This window comes from Ranitomeya variabilis, chromosome 2 (assembly GCF_051348905.1).
Source record: "Ranitomeya variabilis isolate aRanVar5 chromosome 2, aRanVar5.hap1, whole genome shotgun sequence".
Taxonomy (NCBI): domain Eukaryota; kingdom Metazoa; phylum Chordata; class Amphibia; order Anura; family Dendrobatidae; genus Ranitomeya; species Ranitomeya variabilis.
In genome coordinates, this window is record NC_135233.1 from 137,231,113 (window position 1) to 137,247,536 (window position 16,424).

At 42.6% G+C, this 16,424-nt stretch overlaps 1 protein-coding gene across 7 annotated transcripts in view; it reads right to left on the reverse strand.

Moving 5' to 3' along the window:
* The window catches only part of BIRC6 (baculoviral IAP repeat containing 6), a 397,034-nt gene that overhangs the window by 158,971 nt on the left and 221,639 nt on the right, over positions 1-16,424 (reverse strand). For all 7 annotated transcript variants that reach the window (XM_077283020.1, XM_077283019.1, XM_077283017.1 and 4 more), the window contains exons 50-56: positions 11,576-11,776; positions 11,203-11,482; positions 7,570-7,826; positions 6,903-7,011; positions 6,127-6,348; positions 3,793-4,573; positions 692-835 (exon numbers count right to left, since the gene is read on the reverse strand). In XM_077283020.1, the coding sequence (XP_077139135.1) occupies positions 692-835; positions 3,793-4,573; positions 6,127-6,348; positions 6,903-7,011; positions 7,570-7,826; positions 11,203-11,482; positions 11,576-11,776 (1,994 nt within the window). The remainder of the gene's footprint in view (positions 1-691; positions 836-3,792; positions 4,574-6,126; positions 6,349-6,902; positions 7,012-7,569; positions 7,827-11,202; positions 11,483-11,575; positions 11,777-16,424) is intronic.

Sequence of the window (16,424 nt, forward strand, 5' to 3'; positions counted from 1 at the left end):
AAAGGAGAGGATTATCAAACTCTTAAAAGAGGGTAAATCATCACGCAATGTTGCAAAAGATGTTGGTTGTTCACAGTCAGCTGTGTCTAAAATCTGGACCACATCCAAACAACATGGGAAGGTTGTTAAAGGCAAACATACTGGTAGACCAAGAATGTCAAAAATGTAACACCCAAAACAAAAAAACTGTGTAAAGACAATTTACAATAAACATAAAAGAGCATCTGTCACCAGGTGAAAAGTGGCCAGTTCTTTGTCAGAATCTTTTACAGCTGCTTCTTTGAGTAGTCCGCTTATTTTTCTGTATTTTTTTTTCCTAAATCCACCATACGGTTTCAGAGATATGGGGCTTAGTTTTATAGACTTTACCAATGTGGCAGAGCTCATATGATTACTTGGGGGCATGCTTTTAGTCTGTGAACAATGGCTGGCTGGCAGAAGCGACATTATTGCATTTTGATATGGGAAACAAGACAAAAATGGCAATAAAAGCTGAAATGGACTACAAGATGACCCAGACAAACCATTCACAGATCTCACATCTATGAAGGACACTGCAAAAATAGAACTGGCAGCAAATGACTTCACGAGACAAGGGCAGGAACATCGAGAAGCACATCACTTCCGAAAGACTCCAACCAGAGACATCTCAGGTGCCCACTGACACGATGTAGCGGCCACGAATACTTACAGGGCAGGGGGACTGAAGGAACATGGTAACTTTTTCGTCTTCCAACATCAACTGCAGGAAAAGCCTTCGGATGAAGCCAGAGATGTTTCCAGAGGCTGGGAGATTCCCACGCTGTGGAGAAGACTGGAAAAGCTCGCAGAGAACCTGTAACACAAGTACAGAGGGTTTACTGGAAAGAAGATACTGACCAGTCCACTCCACTGGGCAGAGCTGCTGAGGACTGCGTAGTTCCTCCGTTAAGTCCCGCCCACTGCAGCGCCTCTTCCTTCAGCTCCGCCTACGTCAGCATGCGTCCTGCGTACCTATCTAACAATGGGTAAGCAGACCATGCGAATGCATGCAGATGCCTCCACGTGTCGTTTAGACGCTGCGCCGAAAGCAACATGTTGCATTTTGTTGCGGTTGGCGCGTCAGCAGCTCTGCCCAACGCAAGTGTGAAACCAGCTGATAAAAGAAAACACAGCTAAAGATTAGACATTTTTGTCAGTTATTAAACACTGTTTCAAAAACACAAGTTTCAGCAAACCAAATGGTGCACTTGTTCCCAAAAATTGACTACTGACCAAGGACAAATGACCAGACTTAAGAAGTCTCTAACAAAATCTGTACCTAACTTCTTTATAATATAGGGATTGTACGGAATAAAAAAGAGGACTGCCAAAATTATAAATATAAAAATGAAAGTTTGGTTGGGGATATCCCTTTTCAGATCATTTGTGCCCTAGTTGCAGTTTGTTAAAAGATAGCAAAACTGCACGGTGCTCACCTTCCCCAGGTCCACCAGAGAGTCTCTGCCACGGCTGTGTTTGGCACTGGTATCATGTCGGCAATGCAGCAGCCAATCAGATGAGACAGTGTAGACAAAACGTCCCGTTTAGAGACAAAGATTTGAAAGTGGATAACCCCTTCAAAAGTTCTGTTCCCAAAATACAGGTCCACCTGCCTCCTACATTGTGGTTCTGCTGCTTCATTCAGAGGTTGTAGTTAATCTCACATGCAAAAAACGGTCCAAATGACCTCAGTGTTTCTCATCTGTTTTTCTTCTTATCAGTGTTTGATCTTTGTGTCCGTTTTTGCTATCAGCGATTTTCAAATTCAAAACTAAATATCACTTTCTCCTATTTATTGCAGTCAGAAAACATTCATGACAAAAGGATGTGTTAGGGCTGCGTGCCCATGATCTGACATGCCCCCTGTTGAGGAAGCCAATAAACGGTGCTGTTGGGGTACCGGAGGGTATTCACACGGGACAAACACTTATGTAAGTAAATGATGGTTGTGAGATATGGACAATAGCGCATGGTATAGCACTTTTAGAACTAGGCACTTTACATTTAGTGAATAGTATGTTACGATAACATCATAAGTTGGGCATTATGGCAATAATTTGTAGCACTGAGCACTTTTATTAAATATTGTTGATTATATACCAATTTAATATTATGAATGAATAGTGCTTCATGAATTATTTATGTCCCATTTCTCATAGTCCCTGGTTTTTGTTTTACTCTCAGAAATAATGTGGAATTTTCTTGTTTTATTTTAATAAGTGTTTATGTATAATAAATTATTGAATTTTAATAGTACATTAATTTGCCTTTGCCTCTGTGAAATACATGGTGGATATGGTTAACCATTATCAGTAATAGTAGTGTTTTGGATTCAGCGTATTCTCACTATGTCCAAAACGCTGCGTTCTACATTACAAGCACAGTGGATGGGATTTATAGAAATCTCCTGTCCACTTTGCTGCTCCTTCTATGCTGTGTAAACTGACCTGCGGCGCCGAAAGAGGTGTGAACCGAAAACAAGACATGACTGCTGACAAATAGTTGCTTCTGTCCGTTATCATGCTCGATTCACACTTTTAATAATCAAAGTTGATAAACTTCCAGCACCAGGTAAAGTATAGAAAGTGCAATCCTTCATTAAGTCACGATTAAAGACACATACGGCCATGTGCTAAGGTCATAAGCAGAGCCGAGGTATGATTCTTAGCAAATGCTGAAGATTTGGAGATTTAGTAACTTTTTGGATTCTGAATTGGTTTAAATAACTTTTTGCTCCCTAGTAGGGATTGAGAGAACGTGCTAGGATAAGTCGTTATCTAATGAGTGTCTTCAGTGTGCTCGAGAAATATGTGAGAGTCCCCGCAGCTGCATGTCTCACGGCTGTCGAACACATGCAAGGATTTCCTTCTTGTTAGGCAATCCCTGCAGGTCCCCTGCCGGGACGTGAACATATTTCTCGAGCACGTTGAAGACACTCGTCAGCACACGAGCATCCTCAGATAACACCTCATCCTAGCATGTTCGATCATCACTACTCCCTAAACTTCAATGAACCGAACATAAAGATCATAACTCCAGACCGCCCGACACACAAGCGGCTTTAATGATGAGCTGGATCTACACCACAATCCTATTCTTAAATAGAAAGCAACATTGGTAAGCATGTTTGGGCTAGGGCAGTAAAAAACAGAATAGACAGCTGAGTATCAGAAGTTTCTCATGACAGGCACTTCCCAAAACCTAAGGAGGCACTAAACATGAAAAATGATAACTGCAAGACAAATAGAGCTATATCATGCATAAGTTGGCCGCCATTCGGGGTGAGTGGAAAAAGAACCAGATTATTACAGTGATCCTAACTTCTGATGCAAATTTCGTGACAAGCAAACTTTTCTGATTTTGAGGAATGACAATATTGTACGATGGGCCACAGCAGTGGTGAACTCATGAAAAGCTGTGGAGTGTCTTTTCTCAGATTTCTGCAATGTGCCGCTTCTCTTATTCTCCATAAAAAAATGAATAAAATGACAATTGGGAGTTACCCCTATATAGTCTCATACCGTCCAATCACACGTCTTCCCACAGGAGAAGTGACAGAACCCAGGCACAATACAAAGTCCTAAGAAAAGATGCTCCAGAATTGTAATTACACGGGGCATACAATCATTTAATACAACAGACCTGCATACTAGTCTGGACTTGCAGGACTCAAGATCAATGTAATCTCTAACAATGACTGTATAGAAAATACCCATTCCAGTTTTTTTTAAGAGGAAACCAATAGAAACCCCTTGGGCCCCATTCTCATACCTGTGCCATTAATCGCTGGTTATTTGGATGACAAGATATGCATTGCAAAAAAAAGGCCACGGTTGCGTTCTCCACAGCGGTTCTTTGTTGTGTGGTCAGACCGTTTCCTGTAGTTGAGTTTAGTAAAGTGCACCTAGAATTGGTCTGCTGTGAGCCATTCACATGACCTGCTGAGCTGGCACCAGAATGACAAAGTAAAAACAAAAGTGCTGTCCACATGGGGTTAACTTCAGAACCTCCAAGCCAGTCCTTCATAACATGGCTATTGCCAACTTCAGTCAGAAACCTGAGAATAGGTGCCACCAGGTCTGCCGTGACTGGCATCCTACTAAAGTGCTGAGATGAGTGCTGCCGCCGGAATCTCTCCTGTGTGGCGTCTGTGGAGGTCGCAGCAAAGTCTGAACTAGATATGTGACTGAAGCAAAAATTGACTAGGCTCCTAACAAGAAGTGAGGGTAAACCAGAGTCCAGCAGTTGCTTGATGGCTTCAGGAGACTGTGACGAAGCAGCAAGTGTGGCCAGATGAGACTCTGTAAGTGCAAGAGGTGCTTGTGCATTTTTGGAGTCATCGGTCAGAGCAGCATTAAGGTCTTGCTTTTTGCTATCATCTGTAATAGATAGTCTGTGCTGGCTTTGTATCGGAGGAGGGGCAATACCCATCCAGCCCATGAGCAAAGAGAAATAACTCGGGTGGATGTGACACATTGAGCAGAGCAGTCCATCTACAGCCTTCTTCAGGACCATGTTGCACGGTAAAGACATTGACCATTTATACAAGGACCTGGAAAAAAGAGAACAGTATTATATAGCATATTTCATTAATGGTTAAAAGTCCGTGTTTGCAGCATAGGCCGCGGGTGTATGTCAGGAGGATTTCCTGGTGCATACATCTGACAGATGCCACGGAATAGAGTTGCATCCAGCATCTATAGGCTCCCAAGTTAAAAGATACAGTGATAGCGTATTATGAAGGAGATGGCTGTCAGACGTGTGGAGATGGCTGTCTCACAGAAAACCCTTGAGGATTAGCATTGTAAAAATATAAAGACCAAGATTCTGTAAGGATCAGTCTTCCAAAGTCCAGAAAAGCATTGCGGGGTGGGAGAGTGTTGAATAAATAGGATCCACTAACATGTCTGCTGTAAAGGTAAGACTGACTTTTTTCCTATTAAGGCTTCTTTCACAATGCATCTGCAGGGTAGGACAGGTCAGGAGGCTTCCCTACTGGAGAACTTGGACACGGAGTGACAACTATTAGCTTTTCATCGCACGCACAAATGTATATGTATGTATACACCAAGGCCTCCCCACTTATTCAATATAAGCAGGGTAGTTTCCAGGCAGGGTGAGAAGGAACATTGTATTTCATACTGGTCTATGTCTAAAGGGCATTTCAGTGGGTCGGTTTTAATCTATTGTTAACCGCAGATTGACTATATACTAAAGTTAGTTGGTGCTCATTTACTGGCTTACAAATAGAGGTGGGAAAGGAATGATTGATAAAACGATCATGTTATCAGCAGCACATCTGGTTTACATGGGGTGATGCGCTACTGACAATGATGGTGATCACCGAATGTTTACATGCTATGGGCCGATAATCCGGAGAGAACGTTCTTACAGACACACGTTCTTACAGACACCGATTTGCAGATTGTTGTCTAAATGTACCTTCAATCCTACTCATTCCATCTATTTGAGCAGAACAAAGTGGTTGCGATAAAACGATTCTTGAACCCAAGCTGGACCATCATCTGATAAACTTTAAAATCAACAATTTTCATTGGGAAAAACTAAAGCCAGACAAACCATATCCTGCAATGCCCATCTAATACACGCTGGTGACTGAAATAAATAGGCACATAATCCCTGGGTCCACCGGAGGGAAGGCCCAGCACAGAGCCCACCACATTAATCAGACTTCCACTTACTCAGAACCTCCTTACGAGGTTGCATGCCTTGGCAAAGAACCAAGGAGGTTGAAATAACATTCGGAGGAGGGCAGAAACCATGACATCTAGAATGTAAATTACACGTACTTCTCATGCAAATTTTGAAAAAAAAAAAAGGATTTTATGGAAGGGCTGGATGAATCTTTGAGGTGCATAAACATCTAAAGTACTTTATACTTGTCACATGTATACATTTTTTTTCTCTGCTTAATATAAAAATATGGATCTAAAAGGAAAAGGTCTTGAATTTGTGAAACAAAACACAATTACTCCCTCCATTTTTCTATGCCTAGATTTGTCTCTTATGTAGGGTGATGATCGGCGATTTTGCGACCTTGGCCAATAACATGGATGGTAAAGGACCCAAATGTGATGTACTTACTCAAATAGATCTCTGTTCAGCAAACCAGGCAAATCATATTCCACAGGAAGCTCGTAACTGTGCCACAGAATAGCGGCTACGCAGTGCAAATGAGAAGGGGAGGGCATCAAAAGGCCATACTCTCTTGGCGAATTGTTCGGGGGATTGAAAGTGCTTCGTCCACTTCTTTTCAAAGAAGCCACTCGGGCAGAATCACTCACCCACTTCAACAGCGCTTGTATCCTGAAGTGATAAAAGGCAGAAGACAACATATCAGCGACTGCTGGATGCCCCAATATCAAAGTGAAATCCTTCTCTCACCTTAAGTACATCATACCTGATGGAGTCTCACATTGTAACCTATACGTGACCAGTAAGTAACAAATCAACCAACTTATCTCAAGCAGTAAGTGCTGGCCAAGTTATACAATTACAGAAGCCTATAGAAAGCACGAGTCTGATTATAATCTAATCTTAATAATAATCTTTATTTTTACATACCGCTATCATATTATGCAGCGCTTTACGCACAATATCATCGCTGTCTAAATTCCCTATCAGTATGTCTTTGGAATGTGGGAGGAAACTGGAGAACCCGGAGGAAACCCACGCAAACACGGGAAGAACATTTGAACCCAGGACTCCAGCGCTGCAAGGATGCAGTGCTAACCACTGAGCCACTGTGCTGCCCCCATGGATGGTAAACATCAAAATGGCATAACTCATTTCAACATGTCAGAAAACACACACACACACAAAAAAAAAAAAAAAAAAAAGCATCCAGGAGGTTTTCGTACCTATCCTTGGTTCCAGGGTCTTGGGTAGTCCCTAACTGGTAGAGGATATCAATTGTGGAGTCTGACGATAACCCATTAAGTCTTCCGAATAGCAGAGGGCTATTTAAATCTGTGAAAAAGATCAAAACAAAATTAAGACCCTGTCCACAACCTGACGTATATTTTAAAAGAAAACTGTGAGCATGTCCTACAGGGCCATGAGTTATCCATATACTACTAGAGGAAAGGTTAATGTATACATCATGAGCTTTTCCAATCGGTTTCCATGATGGATCGATTTAACAGATGCAAATATATCCTAGGACATGGCAACCCTAGGATATAACTGTACCTGTATAGGTATACATTATAGAAAGCAAATAAATTATTGTACTGGATGCCATGCTGTGCTTCTATCACACATGGGCTTCATTAGAAATAAAAATAATATACCCACATCATATACCATAATCAAATACACTGTTCCATACTTTTCTCTATGAAATTATGAGATATATGGGCCAGACACAAACCAAAAGGACATTGTTTGACTTAAACTGTAACCCTACAAACATATTTAATTGTGTACATAGGGTTCTTTCCCAGCACAATTACTGAATGGAAAAAAATGTGAACAGGCCCCAACTATTAATAATCACCCATCATCACGGAAAGGGCCGGGCCATACCTGCAGGGTCACTGCCAGACGCAGCACAGTTCCGCAGAAGGATGTCAATGAGGCGAAGACCTATCCTGGTGGACTGAAGGCCGATCTTAACCAGCACCGCCTCAATGTTGGGTGAATGCATACCACAGTACGGAGACATCAGCAAGGCGGCACATGTCTGTAACAGGTTGGCTGTGGGGGCTGCTGCACTTGCCATCATGGCTTCCAGTTCACTGATATGAGTGAGGCAATGATGTAAAAGCCTTAGCCAGCCAATACTTACACAGAAAAGAAAAAAAAAAGGAACAAAATTAAACAGATTAGATACTTTTGCATTCCAAAAAAAACACAACAGAAGGATTCAACCAGGACTTTACCTACAAATAAGCATAAAAGAAAAGAAATCTGCTGTGTAGAGGGATTTATGAAACTGTATAAAATAACCATAACACAGGTCAACAAAAAAAAATTTTTTTTCTGGTGTCCAAAATATTTTAATGAATTTGGGGTATTTTTGGGGTGCTGATTCTGAATATGCTATCAGTTTTGCCAGATTGGCTCAAGTTTTTGAGATTTTTGGTATCTTATTTATAGCACTTGTTGGTAAATGCGACGCATCATCTCATTAATTTCTTTGGATTAGTACTTGAACTGAGCAGTTCTCAATATAGTTTTGTGTTAATTAGTGTTCTAAAAGTTTGTTCATAGCTTGATTTTTGCACTAACTTTATGTTGTTGTCTGTTTTCCAGTGAAAAGCATGAACTCATCAAGAAGAAGTTGTCTTAACGATCCAGACTCATTCTGTTACATTTGTGGTGAATACACACTGCCAAAACATAGAAGAAACATAACAGACTTCGTAAAAAAAGTGTATTTTGCCTATTTTGGGGTTATGCTTGGAGACCAAGACAAGTTTTGGGCACCACACATAGTGTGCAAAGCATGTATCGAATTATTACGAAAATGGAGCAAAGGACAAAGAAAAAGCTTCGAATTTGGTGTTCCAATGGTGTGGAGAGAGCCAAAAAATCATCATGATGACTGTTATTTCTGTGCAGTGCAAGTGCAAGGGTTCAATAAGCATAAGAAACGAAAATGGGAGTAACATGGAATCTGCAAGAAGGCCTGTCCCTCATTGTGAAGATGTGCCTGTACCTGTGTTTACCATAAATAACAGTCATCATGATGATTTTTTGGCTCTCTCCACACCATTGGAACACCAAATTTGAAGCTTTTTCTTTGTCCTTTGCTCCATTTTCGTAATAATTCGATACATGCTTTGCACACTATGTGTGGTGCCCAAAACTTGTCTTGGTCCCCAAGCATAACCCCAAAATAGGCAAAATACACTTTTTTTACGAAGTCTGTTATGTTTCTTCTATGTTTTGGCAGTGTGTATTCACCACAAATGTAACAGAATGAGTCTGGATCGTTAAGACAACTTCTTCTTGATGAGTTCATGCTTTTCACTGGAAAACAGACAACAACATAAAGTTAGTGCAAAAATCAAGCTATGAACAAACTTTTAGAACACTAATTAACACAAAACTATATTGAGAACTGCTCAATTCAAGTACTAATCCAAAGAAATTAATGAGATGATGCGTCGCATTTACCAACAAGTGCTATAAATAAGATACCAAAAATCTCAAAAACTTGAGCCAATCTGGCAAAACTGATGACATATTCAGAATCAGCACCCCAAAAATACCCTAAATTCGATGAAATATCTTTGGCACCAAAAATGCTGTTGACCAGTGTAATCAGTAAATCCCTGTTGCTGCCATGTCACACATTATGCAAGTGACCACTGCAGCCAATCATTGGGCTCAACACTGAAGCATACACATACAAGGACATTGGGGGTCCTCAATTGGCTACAGTGGTCTGATATATGAAACAACATAGGTGCAAGAGCCGCCAGGTACTAGAAGAGTGGTAACGCGGGAGAGGCGGGAAAGTGATACCATTTCCAGCACTTAGTCAACTTTTAAAAAAAATAAAAACAAATTAATGGACAACCCCTTGTGAGCATATTTTTTTTACCTATGGAAGTAGTGGCATGGCTATATAGGATTTTTTCCTTCATTAAAGGGATAATCCCATCTCCAAGACCAAATCCCAATATGAAGTAGGTGTAATAATAAAAATAGCAAATCCCATTAATTAGAAATGTAGTGTAGTTTTTCTGATTCGCTGTGCCTCTTTCCTCATGTGCAGGCATTGCAGGACCTTAGGTATCCATGGTTACAACCACTGATGTAGTGACAGTTAGCCTAGTTGCAAGTGGTCGCAACTATGGATACCCAAGGTTCTGTAAAGCCTGCACATGAGGAAAGAGACATAGAAAATCAGACAAACTATACTACATTTCTAACTGGAGGTATTTGCTAATATTATTATTACACCTACTACATATTGGGATAGGATTTTGGAGATGGGAATACCCCTTTAAATTTGATTCCATGTTTTGCAGAGATCTGATGCGCCAATCTCGAGTATTCTAGTTTAGGTGCCATATACACATTAGGCCTGAAGTGTACTGAGGGTATGTCTGGCACATGAACGCTTCTTTCCAGTTCAGCGCCACAGCCCCCCTTCCATACACCCAAATGCAACAGCACAGCCCCTGCTCCCCAAGTGCAGCGGCACAGCGCTCCCCAAGTGCAGCGGCACAGCGCTCCCCAAGTGCAGCGGCACAGCGCTCCCCAAGTGCAGCGGCACAGCGCTCCCCAAGTGCAGCGGCACAGCGCTCCCCAAGTGCAGCGGCACAGCGCTCCCCAAGTGCAGCGGCACAGCGCTCTCCAAGTGCAGCGGCACAGCGCTCCCCAAGTGCAGCGGCACAGCGCTCCCCAAGTGCAGCGGCACAGCGCTCCCCAAGTGCAGCGACACAGAGCTCCCCAAGTGCAGCGACACAGAGCTCCCCAAGTGCAGCGACACAGCGCTCCCCAAGTGCAGCCACACAGCGCTCCCCAAGTGCAGCCACACAGCGCTCCCCAAGTGCAGCCACACAGCGCTCCCCAAGTGCAGCCACACAGCGCTCCCCAAGTGCAGCCACACAGCGCTCCCCAAGTGCAGCCACACAGCGCTCCCCAAGTGCAGCGACACAGCGCTCCCCAAGTGCAGCCACACAGCGCTCCCCAAGTGCAGCCACACAGCGCTCCCCAAGTGCAGCCACACAGCGCTCCCCAAGTGCAGCCACACAGCGCTCCCCAAGTGCAGCCACACAGCGCTCCCCAAGTGCAGCGACACAGCGCTCCCCAAGTGCAGCGACAACCCCACAAAGGACTTTCAGTTTGACTTGCGTATGACTAACACTAGATTTCTTATGACTGGCACGTGAAAGAATTTTTTTTTTTTTTTTTATTGGGGGACAAGAGCCTACACAGCCATAAGAGCTTGTTTTTTTAATGTAAAAATGTGGCGGCAGGCTCCCTTTATGCCACATGATCATAATATTAAAGCACAAGTTAACATGCAAACTGCATTAAAGTATAACACTAATGCATAGTACCATCACTGAATACTCAAAGCTTCATTTCTTGAGAACACATACATTAAAATACAAAGAACAAGTAAGCTGAAGTCACAGTGCTGGCTCTGCAGATCCATCAGGAGGCTTTGCCACCATTCAGCTTTCCCTGACATATTACCTGGTTTTGGACACCTGATCCTCAGAAGGAAGGAATGGGTTGTTAACAGTTGCTGATGAAGTGTTTCCAAATGCAGTCAGACCAAGCAATTTTATCTGTGAAAGCCCAAGCGTACTGGCATCACGAGGACGGTGGAGGCGCAGACAGACAGCGGATGCCACCTCGGCTTTCACAAGCTGAATTTTGATGTACGTGAGGCCACTAGTGATGACTGGTGTGGACAAAGGCAGCATGTTGACTCCATCGGCACTTATTTCCACAGAGACTGAAGAGGGACAAGCTAAAAATGTCAAGAATGAAAGCAAAATGTATGTGTGAAAAGGTTTACAATCTCATACACTGCCCAATATATAACAATCAGATGGCTGCTTACTGGCCAGGGAGGCGAGGTGCGGCTGGATATGGATCTCCTTCAGAAGCACCGCTGCGGGCAGGTGAATGGTGAGGTCACACCAAGCCTCCTCTGGGAGAAAGATATAGGACCAGGCAGCAGACCGCGCTCTCCTGTGTGGTGGGGTGGCTTGTAACAGGACTTCTGCAGGCTGGGCAGTGGGACTACTTGATGTGATTGTACCTAACAAAATAAAGTGATAATTCAAGGAAACTAATGATAAAATCAAGGTAAGTATTGAGAAGCTTTAATCCTTTTCACCACAGTTGTTTTTTAATGTTTTTTTTCAATGCTTCCTTCCAAAAGGAGCTGTCTGGGACTATTTGATTTTTTATTTTTTTTACTATGTGTCTAAGAACAAACCGGCTAACTACCTGCCTGTTCTGCCCAGCGACTCGGCAGCTTCCGCTGACGTCACGTCGACAGGGCAGCGGCTGCTTCACTTCTCTGTTGAAGGGGAGTGACTGTCAATGCCATGCTGAATGACAGGTGGCTACCAGCTGCCTAACTGAGGGAAGCCAGCATGATGCCAGCAATCACAGCCCGCCAACAGAGCAGCAAGAAGAGGAAGATCTGCTCTGCTGACATGAAGCAGCAGAATCGCTGGCAGGAGCGCCAAGTGACCTCTCTAAGCTGGTAAAGATCAGCGCTGGGAAGAACAGCAAGGTAGTTAGCAATTTCCTACCAGATAGTTCTTAGTAGTTAAAAAAAAAAAAATAAAATAAAATAAAACAGTCTCAGTATTGCTGTGTATTGTTCTTTAAAAATTCTCCTTTTAACCCCTGAGTGGAGTACAAAATGGCACACACTGAGCATTCAATAGGTTTTGGCTAAAACAAAAACCCATGTGCAAGCTTTAAGATAGTTGCCCTTTACTGTGGCATCTAGGTTTAAATTGTTGGGAGATCTGGTTGTTCAGGTGGTCGTTAAGGGTACACCCTGCATTTTACCTGCGGGTTTTGTGCAGATTTTGTGCCGAATTCGCCTGCGTTTTTACACCTGCGGATTCCTATTATGGAATAGGTGTAAAACGTTGCAGAATCCGCACAGAATTGACATGCTGCGGAAAATAAACCGCAGCGTTTCTGCGTGGAATTTTCCACAGCATGTGCACAGCGGATTTGGTTTTCCATAGGTTTACATGGTACTGTACACCGCATGGAAAACTGCTGTGGATCCGCAGCGTTAAATCCACAATGTGTGCACACAGCCTAACTGTACAACACAGCTGACATCCCCTGTCTATGAAGTACGACCAGTTCCAGATTCTGGTTTATACACATCCTATGATTTAAAGGGGTATTCACATCTGCAAGATCCTATCCCAAGATGTAGTAATAATAATATTAGCAAATACCTCCAGTTAGAAATGTAGTGTAGCTTTTCTGATTCACTATGTCGCCTACCCCATATGCAGGCATTGCAGTACCTTAGGTATTCATAGTTACGACCACTCATATAGTGACAGGTGCTAGTGGTGGTAACCACGGAAACCTAAGGTACTGCAATGCCCTGCACATGGGGTAAGAGTCACAGTAAATCAAAAGAACTGTAATATTTCTAATTAGCGGTATTTGCTAATATTATTATTACACCTGCTACATATTTGGATAGGATTTATGAGATGGGAATACTCTAAGTGATATAAAAGGGGATTATAGTTCAAAAACACAATTTTTGCATCTATTGAGTGATATAATGTACATAAGCTGGAAATATCTGGCATTTATCCTGAAAGGAAGCGTTACACTAGAGGGCCTCAAAAAAGAGCAGAGCTCTTAAAAACCAATGAGAATTACTGCCTGTTCAATACCATATTTTTCAGAGTTCAAATCACCAGCGCAGCCTCTGAAGACACAAACAGCAAGGACTGCAGGGGAACTATAGCTCTGACACCTGCTCAACTTACAAAACTATTTAACAGTTTATATTAATTATATGGAAACTAATTAAAAGGAATTGTTCACTATTGGACAGCCGTTAAAGGGAACCTGTCAGCAGGTGCACAGTAACCTACAGTGTCCGGTCGGTGCCGATATATGGATTAAAATGACACCTTGGTTGATGAAATCCGGTTTGTGGTTGTTTTTATAATCTTTATTTTCAGTTTGGAGATAATGATATGCTCGTGCTCTGAAGTGGGCGGGGTCTTCATGTGCTGCTCTGATTAGGTATTCATAATGCAGAGTGCTGATAGGTCACTGATCCCTCACTGACCTGCCCCCTAGTTTGTATAATAAATATATGTACAAACTGAATGAAAAAAAAAAAAAACTGAAAATTTTTTTTCTGCAGGCTGTGACACCTGCGCTGCAGCATAATAGCATGTTTAATGTGTAGCTACTACATGTGGTTGAGCTGTCCTGAAGGCTATAGCAAAAAAAAAATGTAAATGGCACTTGCAGGGCCTGCGCTGTAGCAGCTATCTGTGTACACAGCTGAGATCCGATAGCTGCCATTGCGCATGCGCCGGCGGCGCCATCTTGCTAGAGAAGAAAATAAAAATTGTCCTCCTCCAAGATGGTGCCGCCCGCGCCTGCCATTTTAAAATTTTTTTTGTTATACTCCTCGGGAAAAGCGTAACCACATGTAGTAACTACACAGTAAACAAGCGATTATGCTGCAGCGCAGGTTCCACGACATGCAGAAGGGTTTTTTTTTTTTTTTAATTCAGTATGTACAGGTATTCATTATGTAAACTAGGGGGGCAGGTCAGTGACCTATCAGCAGTCTGCATTAGGAATACCTAATCAGAGCCCCACATGAAGACCCCCTACAGGCCGCCCCGCAGCACGGGCATATCATTAACACAAAACTGAAAATAAAAAGATTAAACAGCAACCACAAGACTGATTTCATCAACCAAGGTATCATTATAACGGCGCCGACCTGACACTGTGTGTAGGTTACTGAGCACAATCCTGCGCTGACAGGTTCCCTTTAAAAGGGAATCTCTCAGAAGGATCAACCCACTTAACAGTCTATCATGTGGGTCATATGAAGGTGAATAAAATGCTAACCTTGATATCTGCAATCTTGAGGTCTTATTCCAGAGAAATACACGTTTTTCTTAATACGTAAATGAGCTGTTCAGGACTATGGGCCAGACACTGATCTGCATGAGAATCTGCCTTTATTTTAAATACAATGGGGAGTTACCAGTCTGATGTGTAATGGCTGCTCTCCTGATCTCACAGCAGAGTTGTGTGCGATTATAACAGTACAACAGAACTTTGTCTCATTACAAAGTTATTTGCAGCAGCAGTCTCTTTTCTTAGTGCTTCAGCTTCCTTCTCCCACAGCCAGGGTGGGTGACAGTTCTTAAAGTGAACCTGTCAACAGGTTTGGCCAATAAGAGATACGGCCATCACCTTTCGGAGATGATATACAGCATTCTATTCTGTATTCTATACAGCCCCCCACCCGACATGTAAGAGACGAAAAATAACTTATTATACTCACCTGCGGGGCTGTCCGGTCCGATGGGCGTTGTTGGCCTTGGTTCGGCGCCTCCCATCTTATGATTCCCATCCTGCTTGCTTTGTGTGGAAGAAGCGTCCCTTCGTCATCCAATCTCCTTGGCACAGCGCTCCTTCGCAGGCGTACATCTCTGCCATGTTGAGGCCAGAGCAAAGTACTGCAGTGCGCAAGTACTGGGGCTCTTTGATGGTTCCCGGCACCTGCACACTGCAGTGCTTTGCTCTGCCCTCAGAGTAGTGCGCCTGAGCAGTAGTGTGGTGCCGAGGAGATGCCTCATCCACACGAAGCAAGCAGGAGGGCAGCATCGCAAGAAGGGAGGTGCTGGACCAAGATGAGTGACACCCATCGGACCGTACTGCCCCCCAGGTGAGTTTAATAAGTTATATTAGGTTCCCTATAAAGCATAAGTTATTATTGGTTCACACTGGTAACCCCCCTTTCATGGAAAATACACTTTGGAGGCAGATTCTCCGGTGATCTCTGTCTGGACCATAGATCTTAACCCCTTCACCACCAAGGGTGGTTTGCACGTTAATGACCGGGCCAATTTTTACAATTCTGACCACTGTCCCTTTATGAGGTTATAACTCTGGAACGCTTCAACGGATCTTGGCGATTCTGACATTGTTTTCTCGTGACATATTGTACTTCATGATAGTGGTAAAATTTCTTCGATATAACTTGCGTTTATTTGTGAAAAAAACGAATATTTGGCGAAAATTTTGAAAATTTCGCGATTTTCCAACTTTTAATTTTTATGCCCTTAAATCACAGACATATGTCACGCAAAATACTTAATAAGTAACATTTCCCACATGTCTACTTTACATCAGCACAATTTTGGAACCAAAATTTTTTTTTGTGACGGAGTTATAAGGGTTAAAAGTTGACCAGCAATTTCTCATTTTTACACCACCATTTTTTTTTAGGGACCACATCTCATTTGAAGTCATTTTGAGGGGTCTATATGATAGAAAATACCCAATTGTGACACCATTCTAAAAACTGCACCCCTCAAGGTACTCAAAACCACTTTCAAGAAGTTTATTAACCCTTCAGGTGTTTCACAGGAATTTTTGGAATGTTTAAATAAAAATGAACATTTAACTTTTTTTCACACAAAATTTATTTCAGATCCAATTTGTTTTATTTTACCAAGGGTAACAGGAGAAAATAGACCCCAAAATTTGTTGTACAATTTGTCCTGAGTACGCTGATACCCCATATGTGGGGTTAATCCACTGTTTGGGCGCATGGCAGAGCTCGGAAGGAAAGGAGCGCCATTTGACTTTTCAATGCAAAATTGACTGGAATTGAGATGGGACGCCAAGTTGCATTTGGAGAGCCCCTG